The 9,790-nt window shown below is 33.9% G+C and overlaps 2 protein-coding genes across 2 annotated transcripts; both read right to left on the bottom strand.

Moving 5' to 3' along the window:
* Positions 1–1,239: 1,239 nt before the first annotated feature.
* On the bottom strand, positions 1,240–3,464 carry LOC141698607 (endoglucanase 1-like). Its single transcript, XM_074503374.1, has 7 exons — positions 3,253–3,464; positions 2,914–3,123; positions 2,565–2,765; positions 2,388–2,480; positions 2,149–2,310; positions 1,960–2,071; positions 1,240–1,832 (listed from the first exon to the last, which is right to left on the bottom strand). The coding sequence occupies exons 1-7, from the start codon at positions 3,451–3,453 to the stop codon at positions 1,345–1,347; spliced, it is 1,467 nt and encodes a 488-aa protein (XP_074359475.1). The 5' UTR covers positions 3,454–3,464; the 3' UTR covers positions 1,240–1,344.
* A 3,056-nt stretch (positions 3,465–6,520) lies between these two features.
* Positions 6,521–9,193, bottom strand: LOC141697633 (beta-carotene isomerase D27, chloroplastic). Its single transcript, XM_074502121.1, has 6 exons — positions 8,614–9,193; positions 8,157–8,249; positions 7,599–7,660; positions 7,350–7,456; positions 7,059–7,154; positions 6,521–6,923 (listed from the first exon to the last, which is right to left on the bottom strand). Exons 1-6 carry the CDS (start codon positions 9,004–9,006, stop codon positions 6,874–6,876), a joined length of 801 nt encoding a protein of 266 aa, XP_074358222.1. The 5' UTR covers positions 9,007–9,193; the 3' UTR covers positions 6,521–6,873.
* Between the last annotated feature and the right edge of the window lie 597 nt (positions 9,194–9,790).

The raw sequence follows: 9,790 nt of genomic DNA, 5'->3' as shown, positions 1-9,790 counted from the left end.
AAACATGTTTACTCCATTGAGTCGCTCTCTCATTATTCACAAATTTTATATCATAAAGTTATATTATTTATTAATCAATAATCAATGTAATATTTTTTTCTATTTATTAGTATAAAAATATGAGAAAATTACAAAAATAGATTAAACTATATAAGAAGCGCTATCTAACACCCTAGTATTCTCCTTTACATAAGTATAAAATAATGATATAATGATTTTAAAAAACATTTAGAAAACTATTTTATAGATACTTGTCCTTATAATATTTAATTGGCTAAAAATTAGGAAAATATAATTTAGTAGGTTGATTTTAGGAGAAATGGTAGATATTGTAAAAAAAAAATTAAGAGAATATTAAGATGATAAGTTAATTTAAAGAGAAATGTGAAATTTTAGGTGAATATTTAAATTTAAACACATGACATATGTACTGGGACGTATGAAAAAATAGATGACCAAAGGCATTTATACTTATTCCCAGTTTAAATTTGATGAGATAAAAAAGGTTTGTAGTTAGTTTATTTTCTGTAACGTGTTCCCGAGATTTTTGAACGAAAGAAAAGAGTAGAAAGTAAAGTTAAATAAGAATTAATTTCACTTCAAAACTTTCTTTTTAAAAGTGAGATGATTGTGCGAGAAAGAATAATTGGAGTGATAATTATATTGTATATTTTAACAAATTTTTACGTATCAAATTTTTACTTTTCTTTGGTACAAGATTTAATCCCCTTATTTTATTTTCTTCATCTAAACTCGGGTACATAAAAAATTAAATATTTCCTTTTTAATTATAAAAAATTTAGAAGTAGCGTAAGTTTATATTGGTGGCATGTAACTTTTATCTAGATATACTTAGTTCTATATATCCTGCGAGTCCAAATTCTACCGTACCTATGAAAAGTGAGTAAAAACAATGATTTTATTCCTATTAAAAGTGAGTAAAAGTAACCTCTTGTAATATTCGGCACCAGCCCAAATTCAATGCACGATAAAATTACATAAATCATTTTCAAAGTAGCCAGGAAGGAAACAAAAACAAGCATCCAAAAAACATATTTCAACATTCCAACAATAGATACTAAACAAATCCCCTGCTTCATTTAGATGATGCGATTAGCTCACGAGCCTGATTATGCACCAATTTGTCACAACACAAAGGACAAATTTGAAGGTGACACTGAATGATTAAGAAATCGAAATTTCTGTAAGAATAATATAAATATAAAAACCATTCCCATAGAAATTTTAATTATATTAATCTATATTATCATGCAAATTCTTGCAACAAGTTTTTTACATACTGCAAATTACTTCATAAGAATAGTTTAAGTAGTTGATGAGTAGTTAAGTAGTTGATGAGAAGTAGGCAAGAGCTCCTACAAATGGTGCATTGATGTATGTTGCAGGCTCAGATTGTTGATAGTTATTTCGATCATCCGAGAAATTGTCATTGTTATCAGGACCTCCAACAATAGCTCCCTCATGGATATTTGGATTCGGTGTGGAAGACTGCAAGTACTGGAATCCCTCATTGCAACCAATGTGACCAGGCTCTTTATGTACCGACGGTATGGAAGATCCCCTGTGGTGGATATTGCTCGGAGATTTATTTCCAAACCCGACCATGTACGATATTTTTTGTGGATTATCGCCTAATATGTAATCAACCTGCTGCTTTGCCAATGCTCGGAGCTTGTCAGCTGCAAATACTGTTGTTCCACAATGAGCAACACCATGGGTTGTATCGAGATACTTGGCATATGTCAAAAGGAGTAATGTTGAGGCAGTCACGTACTGCAGATTGCTCCCTTGTGTTTTGTATAAAAGCCCCCCTGAAAGCCAGATGCAAGATATGTTTCAATCCTAAACTTTATGGCCATTGCTAACAAATAAAACCAAGCAGCTAGTAGATTAGGAGATTAGTATTAATTAGGGGAAAAAGATGTTAAGGTAGCTGACCAGGGGTATACTGGGCCTGGAAATTAGGTGATCCTGGAATCAAAGAGCATATATAATTGTCGGAGTGTGTTTTATATTCCTGTAGCCCTTGTTTCCCTGCCTCCAGAAAACTCTGAGTGACAGAAAAGAATATAAATACTTCATGAGGTTAATTCTGACCTTAAAGATTAGACGGAAAAAAATAATTACCTTTGAAAGAAGAATCTTGGTTCCAGGTCGCTTGTCATCCCAACTGAACGAATAGGTGTCATCCTCTGCACCTAGTACGCGTCCATTGTACTGGATGTACTTCAAATATGTGGGATTCTGTGTAGCTTGATAAATCCAAGATGCTCCCCATAATAGCTCATCCTATTTTAAAAACAAAGGTTACATTACTAACTATTTTTGACAGACAATTGTGAAAGAAAACGCTAATTGACCATTACTTGATATCCAGAGTATGAGCAGTAAAAGGGGCAGACTACTGAACTCAGCGAGTCACTGTATTTACCCCTGTGTTCGTCTGCAAACTTAAAGACCTGCATGTCAAAAGAATGCAACTCTATTACGAGGATCATATCAGAACAATTGAAATATTAAGTGTGGTTTGGAAGAGAAATTACATTAATGGCAGTCTGAAGCAATTTTTCTGAATAAGAAGGATCAGAGACTTTGAACACAATTGATGAGGCTGCCAATGCAGCCGCTGTCTCTGCAGCAACATCAGAACCTGGATTACTAGAAGACACCTTATAAACGTCTCGCGATGTATCCATGTCTTCTGGTCTCTCCCAACACTTGTGATCATTATACGGATTTCCCACCTGTTGATAATATTTTTGAGCAAAAAATTAAATAAATTTTTGACCTGGTCCAAAACCGCAATTACACAAATGACAAAACATGACGTGATGAACCCGAACATGACCAGGAGTTACTTAAAGTTGTCGAAATCAATTCTGTTTTCCTTACATGGACATATAGAGAACCAGGAGTTGCAGTAGCTGCTTTCAGAAGATAGTCCGAGCCCCAACGGACCGCATCTCTGGCATTTTCGAGTTGATTCTGCATGAGATCCCCGAACTCTATTACACTCCAAGCTAGCAACGTAGTTGTAAAAGCCATTGGCAATCCAAACTTCAAATTGTCACCAGCATCATAATATCCTCCAACAAGATTCACCTTCAAAATATTTAAACAATTAATAAACAAAAACACTATACGATAAATAAAACAGATATCAATATACCACAGTGTAAAAATACTTAATAGTACATATTTGTACTGTGCAAGTGTGTGTTTTAAATTTACATTAGCAGCAGATCCATCAGATAATCCCGAATCACCCCGCCAATTTACGCGTTGATTTGCAGGCAGTTTCCCTGACCTCTGGCCCTCAAAGAACAAAATAGATTTATTAAGAGCAGTATAGTAATCTTGACGAGTGAAGGCAGATGCAGACAAGAGCATGGAACACAGGATGATTAGAGAGAAAGAGTTCAAAGTCTGCATTGTTATTTTTTGTTATGAAGGAGAGGTGCATTTAGTTTTAGGTGGCATAATGGTTTTATAGAGGAGATGTATTGTGGCTGTGTACAAGTAATTAGGTAGTAGCTGCAGGAAAGAATGAAATCACGGGATCAAATGCACCGAACGGGTTATTCTGTTGGAAAACTTTTATGATGTAATATTGTGTTTCCATAATGATTTCCATGGAAGGTTTAAGATAATATAAATCGTCTATATTCTATTTTCACGTAAATCTCACTTATTTTGCCTTGTATGCCTTATAATTCAGTAAATTTCGGAGTTTAGCAAAGATCGAATCTAGAATCTGAGTTAATAAGAGATAAATTAAACCCTTAATCACTTGAGTTTTCTCACTTATTTAAATTATACTTAAAGTTATAAGAAAAACGGTCAAAAATTATAAATTTAATTTTACAATTAATTTTTTGCAGTGAGTATAGCTTAGTTTTTGTTTTGAACAATCATTTACCTTTTTTCATTAATGAGAAATATTGGGAAAAAGTTATTATTAACAAGCAAGAGTCAAACATGTGAGGCTAGAAATGACTAGATTAAATTAGGTAGCAGCTATTGCAAAGAAAGAATGAGAATCACAAGATCAAACTATGCCAAATGAGTTTTTTCTGTTGGATGGCGCCAAATTACAGTTACATTCTTACGTTTGCTGCCAAACAGGTTATTATGATGGAAGTTGCAAAAAATGAGTAAAAAAGTTGCTTATAATTACAACTTGAGTCATTTTCTCACATCCAAAATTTCTGTCTTTTATAGTTGATCGATGTAGTCGCAACTCGCAACTAACCCGGTGACATCTCTAGCTTAAGGATGGAAAAATAAGATATGTGTAAGGATGGAAAATGATTTCGGTTCGCCCGATCCCCGTATCGGGGAGCGGGTCAATGACCGGTTCAATGACAAATATTTATATCTATCAAGTCCGATCCCAGTCCCCAGTCCCCGACCGGATTTCCCGCTATGCAATATATTTATATATTCTTATTTATGTTCAAAATATGCAAATGTTAGGGTCAAATTACTAAAAATGTATTTTAATTTTACATAATAATTTCATGTGGTCAAAGAAAAATTGTTATAATTTGTAGTATAATAATTAGTTTTTGTTACTTTTTTTTACATCTTGCATGAAAAAACTTGTTTAATAGAAATTCTCGTTTAAATAAAATATTTCCCATTTTCGAGAGGATCCATGTTCCCCGAGAACGAGAAATGATATGTAATACCCCACAGGAAATGGACCGGAGATGAGTATTCGGTTTTAAATTGGAAATCGGAGACGGGAATAACATTACTAGACTCTGAAATAACCCGACGCCAAGTGAATGCGGGTAACCAGCAAATAAAAATGTAGTCGGGCCAAAAAATATAGTTACACATATATATTATTTTCGGGAGCTAAAATGTGCATTTTTTTTGTAGGTGCACATCTTTAATTAATATTAAAAATGATTATTTAGTATTTTGGTTTCAATCTTGACAAAATTGTTACAAATATTATTATAAGGAAGATGTTTTTCTTTAAAGATGTCAGGGAAGATATTTTTAATAGTGTTTATTTTTTAGTTTTTTCTCGAATGATATGTCACAATATTTGACGAATTTTAATTTGAGAACGTATATGTATGTAGGCGGATCTCATCTCATTAGAAGAAATGTTACCCGTTGTTAATATATACATAAATATTTGAAATTAATTATGTTCACGGGATATTTAACATTTTCCAAACATTTTTCCTAATAGATTTTGTAACCGAAGAGTATTCTTTTGAAGATAGAGATGAAATTCCCTGGCGTAATTAGAGGAGATGTGATTAGCTCACAAGTCTAATTTATATGTACCAAATTGTAAGGACAAATTTGAAGGTGACTTTGAAAGATGAGAAATTAGGAAATCAAAATTTCAATGAATATAATTAAAAAACGTTCCCAAATTAATAATACTACGTACTCAAAAAGTTTTTCAAAATTGTTTCCAAAATAATACTGTCATCTTTTAATTCATGGGGCAACTTATTATTCAGGAACAGTTTTGAAAACTGTTTTTGAGACTCTAGCATTCCCCCTCAAGATTTCCATAACTGTATACGCATGAATCGAGTGTTAAATGTATTCCAAATCAGTTGTTTGCCTTTTGAACTTGGATACAATCTTTATTACTAGACTTGAAACCGAACACAGCAAAATATTTAGACAATGAGTTTGATACTTCTGTTGCTGCAATATAAGGGTTTGGCGCCTTGGGGTGTTCCAAATTTTTACCATTGACACCCGAACACCCTAATAGTGATTTTTTAAATGCATGAATAGTTTAACATGAATAGTTTAACAAACTATACATGTAAATAGTTTTTACCAGCAAACACTATTTTTATCTTGTCACTCAGAACTTGTACAATGCTTAAGATACAATGTAAGTTCTTAAAAATATAGATTAACACGTAATAAAGATTAAATTTTGACCAGGAATCAGCTCCAAGATTAGGGGCAAGTACTCTCCCTGCTCAACTTGATGTCTTCTTTCCATCAGAATCAAAATTGAGCAATGTTGCCTACTAAAAAAAATCATAATCGTTTCAAAATGACACATGTCATCTTTTAATTCATGGGATCAATATTAATATACGAGAGGTCCATTTCATTTATGAGTGAATATCTAAAAGCACGTTCGGAAACAGTTTTTGGGACTCTAGCATTCCTCGTTAAAATTTGAGCAGTAGATCAAATTCATTCAATTTTTCGGTTTCGTTTCTGTAAACCACAAAATTTTCTAGCTTGAAAATAGTTGTCAAGAGTCACTGACGAGGAACAGATCCTGAAATTTTGGCATAGATCAAAAAATTCCACAAAAGTAACTATATAAAATGAAACTACTACAGAAATTGAGGTCTGGTAAATTTGTACTACTTGAACCATTTCTTCCATACCAATACTGTTGGCCTTTTTCTTTTTCTTCCAGGACTTTTGACCCAGAAACACATTTTTCTGCTAAATCTCCAGTATTGTTTACGTTGGTAGAACATTAACCCATAAATCAAGCAGCAAAATTTCCTCACATACATATTGATAGTCTGCATCTTCACGGTAGAATAACGTAGCGTACATGTGTTCTGTATTGTTTAAACTTGTATAAACCTAGTGTATTCCAACTCCTTGTGCAAGTGTGTACAGACGAACAACAGTTTCTGACCTCGGCCCTAATGTGTGTTTAAGTGAACAAGGAATAGTTCGTGCAACTCTTTTAATCAAGTTCTTATAAATGTACAGAGCTACTGCCAAGCTGTGTAATTATCGAGTCCTCTTGCCAGTGGTATATTAACTTTTACCGCGTGATGTGTCATAGGTTTGTAGCAGCTTAGATGACTGTCATCGGACAAGAAGTTCTTCTCAAGCTTGTAATTTTGGACAGATACTGGAGTTGATATTCCCAACTGGACCTGCAACATCTTGTCATTAGTTCATTGTAGATATTTTGCGAGTAACCAATAAAAAATTACAGCATATCAAATTATCATATACCAAAGACCTCTTGGTCTAAGAGAGTTTGTTTAAATAACAAATAAAAAACTCACATATATCTGCAAAACATGGTTGTTTGGCCACTGGATCCTCTTCAAATGGAGGGGGGACTTGACCATACACCATCTCACAGCTCATATCTTCAAAGTCTGCATATTGAAATTGTTAGTAGTTACTTGCCTAATGTCCTTTGTGATATTAGCAATAATACCATCATCATCTTGTTATGTGATTTGTAAATTTGTTCAGTTAATAAATTTGTAAAAGACAAAGATGCAAGATTTCTTTGACCAAAATAACAGCCTCTGACCATTCGATAGGAAAAAGTGGCGGGAAAATCTTACTTGGTATCATGGTTAAAGGAAGCCCAAATTCATTGGTGAAGAAATCTTGAGTCGGAATCTTGCACATATTCACACACTGTCCCACACATCCGCTATTCTCCAAGTATCTTCATGGACAGAGATCAAATTTCAAATTAGTCCTTCAAAGCTTGTTTTACAAAAATAAAAAGTATGGCAGCATGTTTTCAAGACTTGTATGATCATGGTTGAACTTCATAAACCTTAAAGGATGTTTAGTTGATTGATTACCTGCATTTCTTTATGAGCACTCCACTTCTTTGCTTCATCCCATTAATCTCAACTTCCACAACCTAGTAGATAATGTACACTCTCAGTTCCAAGTAATATATAAGTCCATACCAAGAAGAAAAGAAGGAAGTCTGCTATGATTTTATTCAAGGTGCACAAAATCTCCAGTAATATGAAAACTCAGGAATATTCATGAAATGCTTTACAAAATTCATAAAACCGACTTTCATAACGGTGTAGTAGTAGTGGAAACCAAGTTTAAAAATGTAAGAAATTTGCTTATACTATCTATTGAACTATGCTGATGCTCCTAAACTATAGATTTCTTAGAAATGTGATTATGTAGCAATAGCTACACCCTTTATTTTCTTAATCTCGCAAATGATAAGGAGAAGAACAATAGGTTCGGCAATGTATCTAAGCCCGCAAGAGTTTGCAATTCTACAAGTACATTACTGAAAGGGTATTTGATCAACTAATGTCTAGAGACAAAGTCACTGAGAAAATGGGTGGTTAATCCATTATCCATGTATATATGATTGAGTTTAAAAGGCTTACCTCAGATGGCCCGACTAACCAGTGGAAAAAAGGCACAGTTAGAGCAGCATTGAACTCCTCAGCCCACTTCGTTGGTGGAAACAATTTTTTGAACTGCAAACAACCAAGAAGAGTAAAGTTTACACGATTAGCCTCATCTCTTAATTGGTATACATTACTTGATTTTAAACTAAATTACTAAAGATCAAATTCCAGAGATCAAATGCAGGAGACATCTAATTTTCTGGAAGTATGTAAACCACTGAACATATTGCAGTTAATTCAGTATGGACTTCGATGATCAGAATCCTTCAAATCCTTATATAACTCTAATTTCACAGAAGATACAATAAAGTTTCATATTTTTCAAACACCGACTAGCACAACAGCCAAAGAAAAGAAGTTAAAGTAATTATTGAGATTTTAAAAAAGATATTACAGTATAAATTCTATGTGAAAGAGGACATATAAAGAACACCTGAGCAGGGGCACCAGGAGGCAGCATGGACAAGAGAACCTCCCTGACCACTTCTTGCTGCTGCATACGGTTCCTTCCCTGCATCACTCTCCTGGAAACATCCACAAAACTATCGTAATCATAATCGAAAAATCCCTTTTCCTTCTGGCCTATTTGTTCCTTATTCACTGCTGCAAATTTCTCCATCTTCCTAGCAAAAAGTGTCATAAATGCCTTCTCAAACAGCCCATCATTGTACTTAGTCTTCTGTCCCATTGGCGCTGGCTGTCCTGATGGCTCAGCTATTCCACACCGGATTCTAAAATTGCCTCCACTTCTGCTACCCCGTCGGTAGCAGTTATCGAGACCTCTTTTTATTGGAAATTGTACAGCTTGAATGCTTAGAACCACCATGAATAAAACTACTCAGGCTGATAACCAACTACTACAGGGTAATTTAATCTGTGTTTCTTTCACCTGGACAATAAGAAAAGATGCATGCTGATACTGAGATGTATATTAAGAGGGAAATGATCATAGAAATGCCTGAGTTGTCTATTTAAAAGGTTTGTTGAGTTAAAATTTCTTGGATTAAACCATAGCCATAAAAGCAAACCATATCCAAGAGCTTTACATGTTGTCATAAGATCAGGGATACATATATTGTGAAATTACTGTAATAACCCCGTATATTTGAACCTTAAATCCATTTTTCATGAACCACAATGTGGCAACCAGTGTATTCAGCACTGACTGTGAAGGGCACACAAGGTACTCAGATGAAGTTGAGGTGAAAATCCTTCCACGCTTGGGTCTATGTTAAGCCACCATTCTCCCCCATTCATAATTTGATTTTTTTTAAATACCATACATCTTTTATATTATTCACTTCATATCCGAAACTTAAAAAATTTAAAGGCAATTTGTCTGTTCACATCAGCACGATCAACTCATAGGTGTTTCATTTTTCCTAGAGTAAAAAATGCCTAGTATTGCTTCTCTCACTCTAGCAACATCTTAAATTTCTTCCTCAATTTGAAAGACAACAAATCCATAAGCATGCAGTTGGATTCCTACTTTTATGCTGGGTAAAATGCATATACAGTATAGGTAAAAGTAAAACAATTCTGAAACAATTAGCTAAAAGAAAACTTATTGTGAAACATTTCGAGAGCACAACTCTGAAAGTTTCAAATGC

This window comes from Apium graveolens, chromosome 11 (assembly GCF_009905375.1).
Source record: "Apium graveolens cultivar Ventura chromosome 11, ASM990537v1, whole genome shotgun sequence".
Classification (NCBI taxonomy): Eukaryota; Viridiplantae; Streptophyta; class Magnoliopsida; order Apiales; family Apiaceae; genus Apium; species Apium graveolens.
The sequence above is the reverse complement of the archived record's forward strand: the minus strand, read 5'-3'. Positions and strand labels throughout refer to the sequence as shown.

Bases quoted from the DNA above. Each gene is read 5' to 3' on its own strand.
- LOC141698607 (XM_074503374.1), bottom strand. From the start codon at position 3,453: ATGCAGACTTTGAACTCTTTCTCTCTAATCATCCTGTGTTCCATGCTC. The intron at 2,481-2,564 runs GTAATTTCTCTT...TTTGACATGCAG, and splicing joins TGCTTCAGACTGCCATTAAT to GTCTTTAAGTTTGCAGACGA. The intron at 2,311-2,387 runs GTAATGGTCAAT...TTTTTAAAATAG, and splicing joins GCTCATACTCTGGATATCAA to GATGAGCTATTATGGGGAGC.
- LOC141697633 (XM_074502121.1), bottom strand. From the start codon at position 9,006: ATGGTGGTTCTAAGCATTCAAGCTGTACAATTTCCAATAAAAAGAGGT. The intron at 7,457-7,598 runs GTAATCAATCAA...CTGTCCATGAAG, and splicing joins GTGCTCATAAAGAAATGCAG to ATACTTGGAGAATAGCGGAT. The intron at 7,155-7,349 runs GTAAGATTTTCC...TTCAATATGCAG, and splicing joins TCCTTTAACCATGATACCAA to ACTTTGAAGATATGAGCTGT.